This window comes from Coffea arabica, chromosome 6c (genome assembly GCF_036785885.1).
Source record: "Coffea arabica cultivar ET-39 chromosome 6c, Coffea Arabica ET-39 HiFi, whole genome shotgun sequence".
Classification (NCBI taxonomy): domain Eukaryota; kingdom Viridiplantae; phylum Streptophyta; class Magnoliopsida; order Gentianales; family Rubiaceae; genus Coffea; species Coffea arabica.
The window spans coordinates 6,158,836-6,173,210 of record NC_092320.1 but is presented as its reverse complement, the minus strand read 5'-3'; the positions used below and the strand labels follow the sequence as shown (position 1 = coordinate 6,173,210).

The window sequence follows — 14,375 nt, the reverse complement described above, 5'->3', positions numbered from 1 at the left end:
TTCCATTTAGATCTTGAGACTGGAGTATGGGTCCAAAGGTACAAGTTAGATGGCATTAATAATAATTTTTGGCTCTCAAAAACCAAAAAAAACTGGGGGGTCCACAGTCCAACTTGATTCTCTGCCATTGGACGACTAGTTTCCCATCAGTAGTGTCTAGACCACGCCACCCACTTCATTCCTTGACTTTTCCCATTTTGTCTCTTCTACGAAGCACAAACATCCAGTTCTAACGAGCCACATGCTCAGAGAGAAAAGAAGAAGAAGAGGATAAAAAGGTTTCTCTCGAGAAAAACAACAATGCTAGCCTAGAAAGGATGGCATTTCAAGGCCCCCACCAGATTCCTTTACTCCACCAACCCTAATCTCAACTATGGCCAGCAGCACACCCTACCGTAGGGGAAGGGGGTAAAAAATGTTGTAGTACGTACTTTAGATAGATTGCGGAAAAACAGAAAGAGAGAGAGAGAATTTTGTGCACTCTAGAATAGCTCAGGGGTTTAACGGGACTCGAATCCCAAGAAAGATGGTGTAGGGACCCTGTCAGAACCGGTAACCGCCGGCGGGGCGGGGGTGCCAAGAATCAGCATTATTGTCAGTGCGGAGAAAGTAGCAAGACCTTTTTGGGATCTCTGTACAGAGAGTACAGGAATCTGGGGGTAAAAGGCCAGCACATGCCTGTGGTCACATACAGAATACAGATGGATTCTTCCAGCGGATTCCCCCCCCCCCCCGGCCCCATTTTTTTTTTCTCTCTTCTCCCCTTTTGTTTGGTGGGGTGGAATTATTGGTGAGCATTTCCTCCTGCTCTTCCCGGACTCTGAGCAAAACCCATTGCTTTGGATTCCGTTCGAATACAAATAGTAAGTGTCACGATTTCGCAAATGCTGCAGACGTCTTCAACAACCTTTCCCTCTCCTTTAATGGTGTCAGGCTTGCAAAAATTTCCTCCACCTTCTGATTTCTCATGAATTTCCATGTTCACACTCCACAGGATGATCAAATTGTCCAAAACGTGGCTCTACTTTGGACCATAAATATAAAACCGAGAGAGAGAGAGGCAGAGGAAGTCGTTTGGACGGAAACAGTGTTCTACATGTGAGGGCGTGAAGAATTTCCAAAACATTAGGCGAAGCACTTCAATTTGAAGTTAAAGTCTTTGGTAGACCCTGGACTATAGTACAGGCGGCTATTCTTAAATGTGAAGAACAAAATTATGTACTGTTGGTTTCATCGGGTGGCATTTGAGTGGTTCAGAGAGAGATGGACCTAGCACAATTGCTGTCTGTCTTAGTAGAACAGCGGTAGGTACGATAGATCATCACCAAAATCAAATATTAATACCATACGGTAGGTAATATATATATATATATATATATATATAAGCCATTGAAAGCCACTGAATAAGTTTTTTTTGGGGGATGGGGGTGGGGGTGTTAGTTAGAAAGCTACTCATCTTCCTTCCAATTTTTCATCTTTCGGATGCTTCTTTTTCCGTCCTCCTTTCCGTTTGAGTTCTTTCGTTATCACAGTTCACAAATTGACAAACCCTTTCATCGTTATCCATCAATTGACATAATAATGATTTCCCCCTTTATTTAGTGGAGCATTCATCACAAAATGCTTGAAAGGATTACAAATTGTCAAGTCTATTAGTAATTCTTTGGTCTTTGGCCAGAGAAAATATCAAAATAAAATTGTACCGCATTAAACGTAATCCAAATAATAAGATGGTTGGATCCTTATTTAGCAGTATTTTATTAGTCAAGGATCAAGTAGTAGTAATTCTATCAAGCAGTTATTCGGGAATTTGGTCGGATGAATTATTAGTGCATTAATCATTCATTCTGATTATTGAGCCAACAAAGCACCTTATTCAGCCATGTCTTGGCTTGGCTGTTCTTTTTTATAATCTGCTTTCGCGTGCGTGTGTTGCTCACCTCAGAATTTAGACGGTACGTGCATGGTGGAGTATATTTTACCTGATCCTCCTCTTCCCTTGATTTGACTTTGGGGGCTTTCCACACTAAAGAAGAAACAGAAGCGCTGGCAGGCGTCGGTGGTTTGCTGAGCTGGCCGCCGGGAGCGTCCCAACTGTCGCGATAAAGTGAGCCCACTCCCCCTAATCGGTCTAACCTGCACGTTTCAATAATCAACCCACTCGGCCAAACCTAATCCAACTCCCAATCATACACAGCCACACAAGCGCTAGACATTATTGTTGTCCGGGGTAAAATCTATGCATGACCCAACTCGTGCATGGATCAAGTGCTAATCTCACAAAAAAAATTTTTCTTAGAAGGGACCAACAATTGAATAGATTGCAATACAACAAAAATAATTAGAAAATTATTTGTTTGGATAGTGGGTTATTTTTTTAAATATATTTACTTACATCACCATTACAATTTTCAATACAGCTTTTTATCTTTTCAATTACCTTTTTATCTCATATACATCACATCACAAAAAAAGTGCTACAGTAAAAATATCTCAAATAATTTACAATCCAAACAAACTTAAATTTGTTATTAGAACACACTTGCATCACCATTGAATGCATTTTAACTTTTGCATTGTTTTTCCAAGTACATACTTTTTTTTCTTTCTTTCTAAAACAAATATGCAAGCGATAAACTAGTAACAAAATGTCGTAGAGAGGGATAAACAAAGTGTAGGATTCTAGTTAATGCGAAAAAGAAACCATTACATGGGCCGTCGGTTGGTGACGCATGAGGGGATATTGAGAAGGATTTCGTCACTCTTTTTTTTCTTCTTTTTCTTTTTCCGGGTTGTGATTGTGAAATGTGCTAACGTGTCTAAGAGGGAACATGCATGCATATATCAATAAGTTTTACTGTAGCAGTATATATATGCATGAAAAATATTACTATAGATTTTTTTTTGAAATATTTGATATATTTTATAGATAAGATGTTTTTTGAGTTGTTTTTATATTACTGCAACATTATATTTGAAAAATATATTTTTAAAAAATAAGCCAATCGAAACGGAGCTGTTACGCATTATATTCATTAATTGGATATAAGAAGCAATAATGTGTATTACTACTGAGATTTAATTTAAGTAGTATTACTATTTGGCAAATTTCTCGGGACAGGTCACTCTTTCTCCGCTTTTAATTTAACAGTACTTCTCTTTTCGAGGTCAACAACGGCCATTGAAATTGAGTCCTTTTAACGTTGTATTTCAAAGTTCTCCGCATCCACCTAACGACTACTAGGACTCTTAATACATTTGTTACTCTTTAGGTCGATATATGGAGTATTGGATTTTATTGGCCTAACCAGCAACATTCCTCAGATCCCGGCTCAAAGGGACTAACCGTCCAGCCCGTGGCACCCAGGGATGCAGCCCCTCATGCTGGCCGGTGTTTTGCGCTGCTATTGTGGTTAAGGAAATAAAGTTGCGCCTTCGCTAATAGCTATAGCTTTTAGTGCAATGATAAGCCCTCGATCCTGACAGATTTGAACGTACAGAACACAATAACCTAATCTGCAATTCCACAGTACTCTATACCAACGACTTTTCTTTTTCCCCCAAATGTGAAATGTCCTATTTTAATTTTGTCCCAAATTTATGCTTGTGTACCAAACCTAGAACATTTTTCTTTCTCTGTTTTTTTTTTTGCCATAATATATTAAAAAAATTTGTATAATAGTAGTATTATCTATTTGAAATTCTTTCTCTTCATGTGAGGTATGTATAAGCGTGTGCTTTTTTGTCCTTTTCCTCTTTCCGACGACTTGGATACATCCCGCAATAAAACTTCTCGCATGCAGTAATTACTTGCAAATAATTAAGAGGATCGTGACCTTAAGCACGAATGAAAGGTTAAAGTTTTGCTTAAATGAGAACTTCACAGAAAGGTTAAAGGTTAAAGTTTGTTGAAAAAAAAACAAAGAACTTCACTTAAAAGTAGTTGTAGAGCACCGGGGCCGCTGCATGTAATTAAGTTTTGAATTTTTATTTTGAAAAATATTATTTACACTCCGTTTTTTTGTTATTCGATAACTTGCATTATTATATACCACTTGCCGGCATTTTTTTTTTCCCTTTTAACATCATTATATATTATTAGTCGCATTATGATTGACTGTTAATATATCAATCACACAGACCATAAATCAGTCCACTTAAAAGTTTTCCTTGAAATTCCATAGTAGTAGTACTCTAGTTTTTTTAAGTAGTGATGATAGGGTGCGTTTTTTCGACTTCCGAGCAAGGACACCATAAAAATGAATTAGGCGTTTGTGGAACGTCTCAGTCTAAATCACACAAAAAAGAAAAAGGAAAGGAAAGGCCTAAAAATAAAAAGGGCCTCAAGTCTATAAAGATCGACAACTCACCGTCCACAGAACCACCCCTCTCCTAGTAGTAGGCTAGTACAACTTTTCACTCACTCCCTTGTAGACCCAAAAAAAAAAAAAAATCAACACTTCACACTTCCCCAGACATCATCCCCGCCGGTTCCCGGAGAAACCATGTCGGAGAAGCAGTGCAGCCACCACAAGGAGAAGAGAAAGAAGATGCTCCAGCGGCTATGTGCCGGACTTCTTATACTCGCCTTCATCATCCTTTTGGTCATCCTCATAGTCTGGGCCGTCCTACAACCAAAGAAACCGCGCTTCATCCTCCAAGACGCCACCATTTTCATCTTCAACGTCTCAGCTCCCAACATCCTCTCCACTAACATCCAAGTCACCGTTTATTCCCGCAACCCAAATGGTAAAATCGGAATTTACTACGACAAATTCGACGTCTACGCCACCTACCACAGTCAACAGATCACCTACTACACAGCCATACCTCCGGTGTACCAGGGCCACAAAGATGTTAATGTTTGGTCGCCGTTTATTTATGGAAACAACGTCCCTATTGCGCCCTACAACGGCCTAGCACTTACCCAGGACCAATCCAACGGCGCTGTCCAGCTGATGATCAAGATGAATGGCCGTGTCAAATGGAAAGTTGGGACCGTCACCACCGGACGTTATCATCTTCACGTCACCTGCCCGGCTTATATACCTTTCGGCAACAAGAACACCGGAATCGTCATCGGCACCGGAATCAAGTATCAGCTGTCGCAGAGTTGCAGTGTTAGCGTGTGACACCACCGCAACCACAGGCCAGCTGATTCAGCTCCGCGGCAGCAGGGCTCAGTGCCACTATCAGTATTTTTATTTTTCGCTTTCTCCAATCAGAAGCCTCTTTCTCTCTTCCTAATCATTTTTAAAGTTGATCAATTTATATAATTTTCACGGAGCATATATTTATAATAGGTCGATCATAAATTGTATATTTTGCTGAAGAATAAAAATACGACGAAGTTGTGACAATTAGCAAAATTACAAGTGCTTAAAACTTACATGTTGTTGTTGTACAAGTGTGATTATTAAATTTAATGAAATAATTGGTTCGGAGTTTTGGAAAAGTCAAATGACGTTATACTCTGCTAGCCTAGTGGAGGTTGCCCTGTCACGTCCATCCCTCTCTTTCAACGTCCCCTTTGAGCATTAATTTCTGTTTTCAGCTTTGCTGCGTGTTTACTCCTTTTTCTTCTACACTACTACGAGGTCGTTCAACCATATATTATTGTTATTCTTATTAGGATATTGCAGATTGATCTTGGACCTTAAAATATGGCTTTAAATTTTGTTTAGTCAAATTGGTTTGTATGGTCCATGAATGATTCTGAGCTGTTCTCTCTGATTAGTCCAAGGAATAGTTGGAGCAGGCCATGTGCTATGGAACTACTGCTACTTTTATTTTAAGTAATGAACTCTGGAAAAAAAAAACTAAGCATAGCAGCAGCAGTAGTAGTAAACTAAATGTTGCTTGCTTGCTGACTCTTTCGGTTCACTTTCCTTAAAGTATAGGATGGCTCTCAAGAGAAATGTTACAGCCTTGCCTTTTCTTGGTTAGATTAAAAGATGGGCCAGAAATTGGGATCTTCCAAACGGATCCTGCTTTGACTAGTTGGGGGATGCTGTTTCTCTGTTGAGTTTTCTTTTGATCGAAGTGGAATTCCCGGCATATATATATATATATATATATATATATATATATATAGCCAGACGTAGGAGTAGAAAATTCTGTTACGGCCAACAATTTCGTTTGGAAAATTAATAATTGTTTAGCATCAGCAGGATTAAGCCAACAATTTCGAAATATTAAAAGAATTTGGAAATATATATATATATATAAAAAAAGAGAAACCCCAATCTTTTCTTGGGTTAGCTGGGCGGAACTTTAACGCATTCTATTCCACTTTCACGCAGGGAAAGGGGTACATGTCAACATCCTACCCGCTTTTTTTGGCCGAGTGTCAAGTCTGTGATACCATACCATAGTTAAGCTTCCTGGTTTTTTTAAGTCTATTCTGGTGGTTTTCATTTTGACGAAGGTTGGTTTGGTCATTTTATTGAAGTGACCGGTTTAGAAGATACACGAAGTATCCTTTTTTTTTTTTTTTTTGTGGAAAATATATACACGAAGTTGGCGGCAGCTTCAGGAGACAAAAATCAAATTCCATTTTCACTCAATAAGACTCAGAAACGACTAAATTTAGAGTTGGTGTGACCTAATAGTATACCAGAAAATTTCATCAGTTGATGTGATCATAAAGGAAGGGAATACATAAGGGTGGCCCAATTTATTTGTCGCGGAGCAGACAAATTTTGAAGTGGATAACGATCGTGAATCATCATCTTCATCCACCACAAAGTTTCCGCTAAGGTAATTACTGATTTACTATACCACATAACATCCCAATACAAGAATAAGATGGCATGAATTGAGGAGCGGTGGGGGAGGTGGATTGGGGCTCTTTCACTTCTTCTCTCACAGTCACATGGTGTTTTCGTGGCGGTCCTTTTCGACCTCCACCCTCTAATAATTGTGGGATTGAAAGAGACCTTCTTATATTTAAGGTTGGTATGCCTTGGATGGACTAATTATTTGTGTTACATTTCCTTTTATCTCCTGCATAAATAATTTATTCACAATTCATTCCACCCAACAAACGTTTAATAGGGAGCACCACCATTCGCTTTTATGATCAGCTTGTGCTACATTATTATTATTGCGAAAGTAAACTAGGAGTGTCCATAGGTTGGTGCTACATGTACTAATAATTGCAAAGTCGTAATTCGGAATTTTGAAATCAAAATTTTCTATCAAATTCGATTTCGAATTTTCGAATTCACAAACTCCGAATTCAAATTCGTTCCGACGGTAAATTTTGATTTCACCGAATTCAGGAATATCAAAATTATTATTATTATTATTATTATATAAATGTTATATTACATATATATAAAAAAAATATTATATATATGTGTGAAAATGATTTTAAAATCAAAATATGAATTCTGAATCACCAAATTCAGGAATATAAAAATTATTATTATAATATAAACGTTATATTGCAAATATATATAATTATATATATATGTGAAAAATGAAAAATGAATTTGAAATCGAAACAGGAATTCTGATTTGAAAATTTTCATTATCAACCAAATTCGCATAATTCGAAATTCCAAAACCCGATTTTAGTTTCGAATTTCGAATTGAATTCGATTTCGGTCGATAAATCAAAATTTTTCGATTTTTCACACTCGTAATCATAATATTATTAGTGAGGATATTTCGGTTTATACATATATATATACACGAAAGGGAGGTGATGAAATTGAATGACTGCGAGACACTTGGAAGAACAAATCCTCCACCATTTAGATATCCCGTGCTAATGATTGTGGTTTATAATGGACTTGATAGCTGTTCGTAGTAGACTAGTCAGTCGTGTTCGTGTATAAAAGAAATTGATGATTCTAATTCCTTTCATCACGCAAACCCATTTACAGAACAACGATGAGACCGTGCTAGTATTATTCGTGAAGAATGGCAGGATCAATCAGACGTAGCATAAATTAAAAAAAAAAAAAAATCAATGAGATCCATGCTTTCTTTTGATATGCCACTTTTTTAGTTACCTGGACTGACACGCATTAACTTCCACATGGCAGTTGCGATTCCAATTGCGCAGATGTTAAGTCAGCTGCGGCCCCTTGGTCTGGTATCCCTGGCCAGGCTCTGGATTTTTATCACATGTGCTACTTCATTATGGGCTTGGACGTGGGAGACTAAGACGATTGGAGATCAGAAAAATCCGAGAAGAATTGAATATTTTATCCAGATTATAGATCTGGAAAACATTTCCGCTTCTGACAAATAACATTTGATTCGTCTTCCCTCCGCCAAGCACATTGAACAGAAAAGGAATTGGCCTCTCCAGGCCGTAGCACAAACTCAAAAGGGCGCAACTTTACTGGGCTGGGCCTGAGAAACTCTCAGACACGGCGAGAATGTCGATCCATTTATTTGGTTTCTCAAATTCGCGTTGATGGGAACGAACTTGGGATTGGGCACACACACTTGGAGAAACAACACTGGCCGCCCCGCCCATTTCAAACCCTCAAAACACTTTTCTTTTTTTTTTTTTCCAAAAAAAAGAAACTTTTTTGTTATTCAATCAACTAAAATACATCGAAATTTCGTTTCTGGATCCACTTATCAAGATATTTGGGATCATGTCGGACTGACAAGTGGCACTTATAATATGCATTATTCTGTTCTTGAAGCTAAGAAGCATGGAGGCAGGTAGTTTACTGGTTTCAGCTAATTAGGTACTGTTTGCGAGAACATTTACCAACATAAATCCTTTTTTTTTTTTTTTTTTTTGCACTTAATTGGGTCAGTTTCTTCGTGGAGGAGCATATTAAAAGCGAAAAGAAAAAGGGGAAAGTATTTGCGCACACAGGTGAGGTGGGGAAATCGCTAAGTTGGTTAACTAATAAAGCAGCACCAAGGAAAAGGAATGTTGATTATACTACACCTACAGGGGGGTTTGCATTGCATCTGTGGGTAGTTATTATTATTGCCTCACCTAACCTATGTCTATTGTCGCCTTCAAGTCCCGTCACCTAAGCTATGTCTATTGTCGCCATGTATGTACACAATTAGACGCGATGAGGGCGTTGGCAAAAAGGGTATTCTCCACGAGCAAAAAGGGCTGTGGCATTTTTTTGGTTTCATGCCTTAGGGTGGGGCATGAATGACTCATGAGTCGAGACCATTACTACGCCTCCAATATTCCCACTCTCTTCGCATTTTGTAACCCGAAAACAAAAAAAAAAAAAGGCTCAACCAACCGTTTTATTTAATTATTATGCTCCTTCAAATTATACTGCTCCTCTGGTATTAGTTGCCTGTCTAATCCAATAAGGACTTTGAATTGCAGGAGCCCAATGTGTTTGAATAGTTCTTTATTTGCCAAAAAAAAATTTATTTGTTATTTCCATCGTAAAGATATTTTTAATTTTTTTTTTATCTTTATAATTATTTATTTTTATTTTTTATATATGTCACGTTATAAAAAAAATTACAACTTTTTTAAAAATAATTATTTCAAATAGTCTCCCGTCCAAACACGCACTCGGTGGGGGTGGTTGAGCCTGGGATGGGATCTGTTGACCCTGTGCCGTGTAGTCTAGTATAAACCTAGTCAACGACTTAAAAATATCTAAAAGGAAAGGGATAATATCAAAACCCTCCCTTGGACATGACTGCATGAGTTGAAAAGAAATTGGAAAAAAATATAAAGTTTATAAGAAATTAATTTTTAACATATACAGCTAAGCTAAATTGGTGTAAGTGTATTTCTTTGTAAATATATTTTTATTTTTTAAATTTATATTTTTATGGTCTATAGCATTATGATGTGATAGTACTAATATAGATTGTTTTTAAAGTGATGATTTTTTTGAAGTAAATAAAGTGGTTTAGAAATATTTCTATGTAACAAGTAAAAGGGTGTTTTAGGGTTTTTAAAACATAAATAACAAAAATAAGGGAGGCAGGTGATATTTTTTAAAATTTTAAGAGTGCAAGGTGATATGGAGAGAAATATGGGGGGAGGTTTCTGATGTTATCCTAAAAAAAAAAAGGAAATTGCCAAGCATCATCACCATTTCTTATTTCTTACTCTTCTCTTCTATGTTTCCCTTCTCCTCATCGAATATAAAAACATTACACTTGTCTGCCGCAGGCAGTCCCTCAATCCCAAAAGCAACCGCGTGAATTCAACCCTAAATATCCCGGAACCTACATCCCACGACCTTCTGTTTGTTGTAGCCGCGTCCAAATTTCGTCTGCCTCAGCAATCCCGCGGCCTGTCGCTTACCAATTCCGCCATTCCCACTGCTGCTGCTCACACAAATTTGCATATACATATATATATATATATATATATATATCCTTCTACCCTGCGATCTTTTATCTTCATCCGTAAACGCCCCCAACCTTTTTATCACTTTTGACATCTTTCCAATATAATTTTGTTTCCTTCTCTCTCTCTCTCTCTCCCTCCCACTGTCTCTCTGAATAGTCTGAATCGGCAAGAGCATGCCTGAGCCACACTTGAACGGAGCCTATTATGGCCCATCCATTCCACCACCAAAGCACTACCACCGCCCCGGACGCGGCGGCGGCAGCAGTTGCAACCCCTTCAGCTGTTGCTGCGGCTGCCTCTGCAATTGCATCCTCAGTTGCATCTTCCAAATCCTCTGCACCATCGTCGTCGTCCTGGGCATAATCATCCTGGTCCTGTGGCTGATCTTCCGCCCCAACAAGGTCAAGTTCTACGCAAACGACGCCGAGTTGACTCAGTTCGACCTGTCCAACACCAACAACACCCTCTACTACAACCTGGCCCTCAACATGACCGTCCGGAACCCCAACAAGAGGATCGGGATTTACTACGATAGGATCGAGGCCAATGCATTCTACCAAGGCCAGAGGCTTAAGACCGTGGAACTGGATTCCTTCTACCAGCCTCACAAGAACACTAGCTCCTTGCACGCCGTGTTCCAGGGGCAGCAATTGGTGACGCCGGGAAGCGACGAGGCTTCCAACTACAATGACGATAAGAGTTCCGGCTTGTATAATATCGATGTGGAGCTGTATATGCGCATAAGATTGAAGTTCGGTTGGGTGAAGTCTCCGAAGTTTAAGCCCAAGATCAAGTGCGATTTGGAGATTCCTTTGAACTCCAATGGCACAGCGTCCGGGACATTCCAGACCAAACGCTGCGGTCTTGATTGGTAGCCTTCTTCGCCCGGTGCTTGATTGATTCATGGCCTACACACTTGCTTCTTTTTCCCACCCCCGCTTCTTAGGGTCATAGCAGTATTACTCTATTCTTTTTTGTTATTATTATACTTAGAATTTGATCCGCTGCGATTCCTTTTTCCCCAGCGTTGTTCGTATTCACCTTCTGCTGCATATTTTTTGTGTTTTTTTGTTGTTTCGGAGTAGTATATGATGTGCGATCATCGGCAGTCACGCTACTGTTTCATGTTGGTGTAAATAAATAACGAGAAATTTTTTTTTTCGTTAGTAATTTCAGTTTCCTCTTTGTTGGTTTTTATTTTTCCTTCCTGAATATCTATAATGGATACGGAGTGGTTTGGGTTGTTAGAGAGTAGCGTAACGGTATAGTATTTGGATTCGCGAGAGAAGTGATGAGGTTGAAGTTATCGGAATAAATTATCTAAAGACTCTAGATTGACTTTTATTACGTGTTGTCACTAAACTTTTTCATTGATCAGCAACCGATTATTAACCACTGAGTTTAACTGAGTGGGCAACAGGTAGGGAGTAGGGACTTGGGCTGTAAGTGGGAAGTTTAAATTTCACCTATAAAAAAAAAAAATTTCAAAAAAAGTGTCACAGCACTCCTTTATCTAATTAGATTTGCACAACTACTAACCTCTATACACAAGTTTTTTTAGGTTTTTTCTCTCTATAAATTAGGATAAAATAGGTTATATAACTATTAAGAATGTAATAATTGGTTATACCAAAAAAATCGTTGCCGAAAAAAAAAAAAGATCAGAAACCGATTATTGGTATTAAATTGCGTAATAATTGGTTAGATGAGCCTCCTAAATCGATGATTCGAACAGCGTTAAACTTCTCAAGGCAGTGGTATGAGTGAGGAGAGGACCAAAAAGAAGAAGTCGGCAAAGTGGTACGTTAAGCATTACTCTTTTTGAAGACGACAAATTTGTGGACCCTACTACTTTTCATCCCCAGAGATTCAAATTTTGAATTGGCCGCACTCTCTGGCTGGGTGGGTGTGGTGGGGCGGGGCCACCAAATCCTCGGTCGCATGGTTGCGGTCGGTATTCAGTAGAACCAATTATAGGAAGACACGTTGCACACGCTCCGTAGTTGTACTAATTTCTCCTATTTGTTCTCCGTGCAAGTAGGCATGGTCATGGTTTCATTTAGAATCGGAAATCGGACCGTTTGGAACCGGATCAAAACCAAAACCAAAATTATGGAACAGAATCGTGGCAGAGCCTTGGATAAAGGTTTCAGTTCTGATTCTCTAAAAAATAGAACCAGAACCAGAACCATCGGTTCTAGAATCGTTAAAAATAATTAATATAAGTAGTGAGATAATTCAAAAAAAAAATTAGTTGTGTTTAATAGGTTTAAGAAAGTTTAAATTTTATGGACTTTTTATATATTTTATTAATTATTTAATTCTTTCTATTCATCTAATATCTATCATTATAATTTGTAAGTATTAAATTATTACTTACAATTTTTTTTTTGCTTATTTGCTATCAAATGACAAGTTTTGATGGTAGTAGCTCATCTTCAAAATCAAGCAAGCAAAAAAATATTTTTTGCAATATTTCTTCAAATGGAATCTTCAACGTTGATGATTGTCCAACTCAAGAAAGTCAACACATGACAACCATTTAATAATATAATGTATTTTTTAATTTGACAATGTAATGTACTTTTCATAAAATTTATATTATCTATTTATTACTTCTTACTTTGTGGAATAATAATAAAATTAAAATATGATATTTATTTTGTATTCAATTTTTTACATTTTATTTGAAATTTTAAATATATTGTTATATTCGTATTAAAATTAGTAAGGATAAGAAATTAAATAAAATTGTATACAACCATACGGAACCGAAAACCAGAACGAAAACCATAAGAAACCAAAATCAGAACTATGCAGTTCTGGTTCTACCTCTTTGAAGAACTAGAACCGGCGATTCTGGAACCATGGGCATACCTACGTGCAAGTCTGTCTAGCACAACATCTTACCATCATCTTTCTTCTTCACTTGTCATCGCCGCCAAACAATTCCATAGGATTTTAAATAGATGCCCAGGATATTTAAGGATTATTTTCAACTTTTCTGCACCAAAACTCTAAATTAATATGTAATTGTAAGTATTAAACCTTACACATTTCTTTTAACTCGGTCGGATTCTATGGTTGGGCGAGGAAATCACGGAAGAAATAAATGGATGCCTAGAGCCAACCCCCTTAAATTAAAGGGTTAATTACATTTACCTCCCCTGAGATTTGATCATATTATCAATCAATTCCTGTAATTTGTTCAAATAACGGTCTCACCCTTTGAATGATCAAACGTTTAACAAAAACCCCCTTAATGTCGAAAATGCCCTTATTGAGGCCATGTTGCATTAAAAAAAGAACATATTTTTATTTTATTAACCCTGAAGCAATCCAAAAAATAGAAAAAAGTTTTTCCTTATTATTTTATAAAAACCATATCTTTGCTTTCATAAATAGTTTTGAATTAATAATTATTTTAAATCTTAAAAATGAATATTAAAAATTAGATAAATTGAAAGAAAAATAAAAAAATAAGAAATTATTTTAATTCCTGAAGTATGGTTCAAATTGAGGAAAACATGCCTTGTACTCTCCACAACATGCCTTGAACCACAAATTCGAACCATACTTGAGGATTTAAAATAATTGCTTCTTTTTTATTTTCTTTCAATTTATCTAATTTTTAATATTCATTTTTAAGATTTAAAATAATTACTGATTCAAAACTATTTATGGAAGCAAAGATATGATTTTTATAAAATAATAAGCAAAATTTTTTTTCTATTTTTTTGGATTACTTGAAGGTTAATAAATAAAAATATGTTCTTTTTTAATGCAATATGGCCTCAAAAAGGGCATTTTCGGCATTAAGAGGGTTTTTGTTAAACGTTTGATTATTCAAAGGGTGAGACCGTTATTTGGACAAATTACAGGGATTGATTGATAATATGATCAAACCTCATGGGAGGTAAATGTAATTAACCCTAAATTAAACTTGAGCGAGTAATTTAATGGTTCTAGTTTCTGAATTCCATGGGTGGTGGTGGCGGTGGTGGTTGTAGTGGTAGTAATTGTAGCAGAATAGAATAATTGGGTTATTGTCTTTTAA

General features: G+C 37.2%; 1 protein-coding gene across 1 annotated transcript; it reads left to right on the top strand.

The window, feature by feature from the left end:
• Positions 1-4,297: 4,297 nt before the first annotated feature.
• LOC140008358 (NDR1/HIN1-like protein 1) lies at positions 4,298-5,455 on the top strand. Its single transcript, XM_072052401.1, has one exon. The coding sequence runs from the start codon at positions 4,506-4,508 to the stop codon at positions 5,130-5,132; it is 627 nt and encodes a 208-aa protein (XP_071908502.1). The 5' UTR covers positions 4,298-4,505; the 3' UTR covers positions 5,133-5,455.
• The last annotated feature ends 8,920 nt before the right edge of the window (positions 5,456-14,375 follow it).

Bases quoted from the DNA above. Each gene is read 5' to 3' on its own strand.
- LOC140008358 (XM_072052401.1), top strand. From the start codon at position 4,506: ATGTCGGAGAAGCAGTGCAGCCACCACAAGGAGAAGAGAAAGAAGATG.